We start from the raw sequence: 5,053 nt of genomic DNA on the forward strand, positions 1-5,053 counted from the left end.
ATGAAATAATACTAAAATTTTGTCAAAAATTCACAATTTTTGACATGGTGCTACATTATGGCTATATAAGCTTGTCATAAAATTTTTAGGTCAATACACAAAATTAAAATAGGACAAACGTTATCAAACGTGCACACGCAAAAGAAAAAGAAAAAAGAAAAAAAAGACAAAGGTCAATACACGAAATTAAAATAGAATATCTTTGTTGTAGGCCTAGCCGCCGGCAAAGAAAATTGCCACGCCACCGATCCGGATGAACGCGGCGTGGATCGACGACGTGGCGAGCGTTGCGGCGGTGTCGCCCTTGTTGAACTGCGTAAGTAGTAGTACTACCTCTGTTTCTAATGAGTTTTAGGTTTGTTCAGCTTCAAAGTCAAAATTTGTATTCTTCTGTTGAGATAGAAGTAACTAACGGTGATAAGATATCCATTACTATCTATTAAATTGGAGTTGGTGGTGATTGTCACAGACGTGGTAGGTCAACTTTGTTAAAATTACAACAAATATGCCACTTTCCGTTATTTTCTGTCGTTCCCGTCTTATTCACGATTCCTCCTCCTCCACCTTACGACTGACGCCACCGCACCCGCGTGAGCCCATGCCCGAGCCTCCCCCTCCACCCCCAACCCGATTTCTCCTCCTCCGTCTTACAACCGATGCCAACCGACGCCACAGCACTCCGAGTAAAGCCGTCCCGTCGCCGCCTGCTTCACCTGTTCTCCCACCACCTCCACCGCCGCCAGCCGCGGGACTCGTGGGAGACGGCCCTGTTGGAAATATGCCCTAGAGGCAATAATAAATTTGTTATTATCATATTTCATTGTTCTTGATAAATGTTTATTGCCCATGCTATAATTGTATTGATTGGAAACTCAAATACATGTGTGGATAAATAAACAAATACCGTGTCCCTAATACGCCTCTACTAGATTAGCTCGTTGATTAAAGATGGTTAAGGTTTCCTAACCATAGACATGTGTTGTCATTTAATAACGAGGTCATATCATTAGGAGAATGATGTGATGGACAGACCCAAACCTAAACATAGCTTTTGATCGTGTCACTTAAGTTTAAGTTGCTTATGTTTTATTATGTCAAGTATTATTTCTTTAGACCATGAGATCATGCCACTCCCTAGTACCGGAAGAATACTTTGTGGGCATCAACCGTCATCTCGTAACTGGGTGATCATAAAGGTGTTTTTCAGGTATCCCAGAAGGTGCTTGTTGGGTTGTATGGATCAAGACTGGGATTTGTCACTCCTTGTGACGGAGAGATATCTCTGGGCCCTCTCGGTAATATAACATCCTAATGAGCTTGCAAGCATGTGACTAATGTGTTTAGCTGCGGGGGTATTATATTACGGAACGAGTAAAGAGAACTTGCCGGTAACGAGATTAAACTAGGTATGGCGATACCGACGATCAAATCTCGGGCAAGTAATATATCGCGAGACAAAGAGAATTGGATACTGGATTAATTGAATCCTCGACATAGTGGTTCAACCGATGAGATCTTCGTGGAATATGTGGGAACTATTATGGACATCCAGGTCCCGCTATTGGTTATTGATATTTGATCATGTCCACATGTTCTCGAACCCGTAGGGTCACACACTTAACGTTTCATGTTGCTTGGGTTAGATGAGATAAATGATGATGATATCGAATTATGATTCGGAGTCTTGGATGGGATCCTAGACGCAACGAGGAGCTCCGGAATGTTCCGGAGATAAAGATTTATATATGGAAAGTTGTTTTCAGGGTTCTGGAAAGTTTGGAATATTTCCCGGTTTTGACCGGGAAGCTTCTAGAAGGTTCCGGAGGGATCCGGAGGGTTCCACCTTGAGGCCCACCTATCCCTGGGCTAAATGGGCCTGTGAGGGAGCACCCTGGCCTTAATGGGCCGAGGGGCTAGCCCACAGGGCCCATGCGGCCAGGAGGAGAGTCCTGGCCGCGGGAGAGTCCTGGCCGCATGAGAGTCCTGGCCGCCGGAGAGTCCTGGCCGCGGGATAGTCCTGGCCGGCCACGCCTCCTCTACCCCTATATAAATAGAAGGGGGGGCAAGGGAGAGAGACACCCCAAGCTTTCAGTTGGATCTCTCTTCCCTGAGCCCTTCTCTCCTCCTCTTCTCACGCGCACGGCATAGCCCTGCCCGTGAGAATATTCACCATAGTCACCACGCCGTCGTGCTGCCGGGATCTCGTCTACCTCTCCCTCTCGCTTGCTGGATCGAGGAAGGAGGAGACAACGTGAAGCTGAACGTGTGGATACCAAGGAGGTGCTGTCCGTTCGGCACTGAGATTGATCTCATTGAAAGTTCCACTACACCAACAACGATCTCGTGATCGTAACGCTTATCGGTCTACGAGGGTATGGTGTTCATGATCCCTCTCGTTACATACATCTAGTATATATATTCTTGGGTTTTCTTCCGCACTTCTCGTAGGAAAATTTTTGTTTCCTATGCAACGGACCCAACAGGCCGACCTTGACGGCGCCATGAGCTGCTTGCTCCATTTTGCCCGCCGCGTCAACTCCTCACTAGACCTCGCAACCCGGTGCAGCCGCATGACCGCATCCCCCAGCGTCCTAAGCGTCCCGACCTTCCCAGCCTTCACCAACCACCTGCGCACCCCCTTGCAGCTGATTCCAGCCACCGGGTTCCGTAGCAATGCACGGGCACACCTGCTAGTATATATATACTAGTGGAAATGCCCGTGCCTTCCCACGGCCCACGCACATTATCGTCACGACCACTTTGAAAGGTAATCATGTGCATCATGCCGCTGAATTTTGATGATGGTTGAGCAGGGCACTGTAGCCGTTGTTGCATAAAGCGTCAATGAAATGATTTGTTTTGAAATTGTATATTTGAAACACTTATAATTGAAATAAAATTATTTTAGTTAGAAATCGATCGACATATTAGCCATCGGATTTTCATGAATTCAACGGTTCTAAAACGTCGACTGATATTTAAGACTAATTTCTTAAAAACAGCCGACTTAGAAATAGCGACATCCATAATTTATTAATTAATCTATGATGTTACATCTACATTTGTAGAGTCTTTCTAAAGTACTCCCTCCGATCCTAAAAAGGTATTCTCAAAATATACTTTATGGTCATTCTTATTTTGCTCATGTACTTCCTTTATACAATATATATATGCGCTGATTACCTAAAAAGTTTTGAAATTATTTATTGTTGATGAATACTAAAATAATCATAAACATTTTTCTTGTTACTAAAGGTACTTACATCATCATTTAGCCATTTGGCACTATCTAGCAGGCACATCAAATCACACTGTTTGACATATACTTGATCTATCTTCACCAATATTTGTTTTTTTGAAGAGTCTTCGATTACTAAATGAGCACACAGATCCAGTTCCGTCAATGCGTAATCTACAAAAAGATGGAAGTAACAGATTTGCGTTATACCCTAATTTAGATATAATGAACATACATCCAGTTCGGTTGATGCATAATCTACAAATAGATTGAATCAACAGTTTTGCGCTATATCTTGATGAAAAGCTCTAGCCCATTGATGAAAATCATTAGTGCAGAAGTATAAAAATAATAAGTGAAAATTTTACCTTGTGGTAGATAGTCATATGTCACGTCAGTTTTTTCTTCATCCGCCAATTCATATATCACGTCATTTATATTTTCCTCGTTCATCAATTCAGAAACTGTCGACTTGGTTGTTGATGGAGGCGATAGCAATGGATCACCATCTATATGATCAGCTGATTCTGAACCTATCGTTTGAGAAGCATCATCTGGATCTTTTTCATCATTAGCCAGTTCAGAAACTGTCAACTTGGTTGCTGATGGAGGCGATGGCAATGGATCAGCATCTATATGATCATCTGATTGCGAACAAGTTTCAGAAACCAGAGATGATGCTGAGACGGAAGGTAAATCATCCAAAATAACTGATTCACAACATCTTGCTTTTTTTAAAGGCCGGTTATCTAAATCCTCAAGAGTGTTTGTTTCAATGTCGTGATCCATGGTCTGCAAGCACAAGGAAAAAAAGGTTAAGATCCCAACAGAGATATATGACACCATGAACAGTAAACAACATAATCTTAGACTTAGATGGGTCAACAATTTAAACTGTTAATTAAAAAGCATTAGAAGCATGAACATAAATATACTCCAGACAATTTGAGCAAGAAAAACAGAATCTTTAAGCAAGAAGATTCAACATGAACATGATAATGAAAAAGAAACAAGATCTATCCCGTACCTACTGAAATTAACGGTAGATGCTTAACAAGATTTTTCCTGTACCTTGTGTGGAGTTCGGGCCACTCGGTCTAACGAAAGTTTGGGCGAGAAGTCTGCAATACTTCGGGCACGGCAATGTCGATCTGGTGATATTTCGGGTGCGGCAATGTCGATCTCGTGTTCTGAAGTTCAAGGGGATCGAATACCTTTTGTAGAACGGGCGAAGGATTCCATGGCACCCCATTGCTCGAGTTCATCTCGGATTTGGGATTGTGCCGTGTGTGAAGAGGAGACGGGTTGTGGGGGAGAGTTCGTCTCGGATTTGGGATTGTGCCGAGCCGAGGAAGAAGTCGGAGCGGGCCCAAGAGACGAGCGAGCGGCGGAGGGCGGAGAGAGGGGCGGCGAGGAGTGCGTGGTGAGCGGGGTGCTCCGGGGAAGGGGAAGGGAGAGGGAGGGCCGCGGCGAGAGGGGTGGATGAGAGGCGGCGCTCGGTGGAGAGGAGGCGCGCGGGCAGAGCCGGGTGCTGGCGGCGCAGCCAGGAGCAAGGGGAGGCGGAGTGGTTGCGAGCGGCGCGTCCAGGAGCAAGGGGAGGTGAGGAGCTGGGCGGCCACGGGAAGGGAGAGGCGTGGCCGGGCGGCGCTTGGGATCCAGAGCAAGGGGAGGCGGAGTGGTTGCGGGCGGCGCGGCCAGGAGCGGGATGCGAGGAGCTGGGCAGCCACGGTGAAAGTGAACGACGGGAACGGGAGGAAGAAAACGCTTCGGTACAACGGCGGACGCAGCAGGCGGTAGGAGGGGAAGATTCGGGGA

General features: G+C 45.8%; 1 protein-coding gene across 1 annotated transcript; it reads right to left on the reverse strand.

Moving 5' to 3' along the window:
• Positions 1-3,183: 3,183 nt before the first annotated feature.
• LOC112269994 lies at positions 3,184-4,505 on the reverse strand. The gene is made up of 3 exons (XM_024457591.1): positions 4,453-4,505; positions 4,310-4,367; positions 3,184-4,030 (listed from the first exon to the last, which is right to left on the reverse strand). Exons 1-3 carry the CDS (start codon positions 4,488-4,490, stop codon positions 3,527-3,529), a joined length of 600 nt encoding a protein of 199 aa, XP_024313359.1. The 5' UTR covers positions 4,491-4,505; the 3' UTR covers positions 3,184-3,526.
• Positions 4,506-5,053: the final 548 nt, after the last annotated feature.

This window comes from Brachypodium distachyon, chromosome 1 (assembly GCF_000005505.3).
Source record: "Brachypodium distachyon strain Bd21 chromosome 1, Brachypodium_distachyon_v3.0, whole genome shotgun sequence".
Lineage (NCBI taxonomy): Eukaryota > Viridiplantae > Streptophyta > Magnoliopsida > Poales > Poaceae > Brachypodium > Brachypodium distachyon.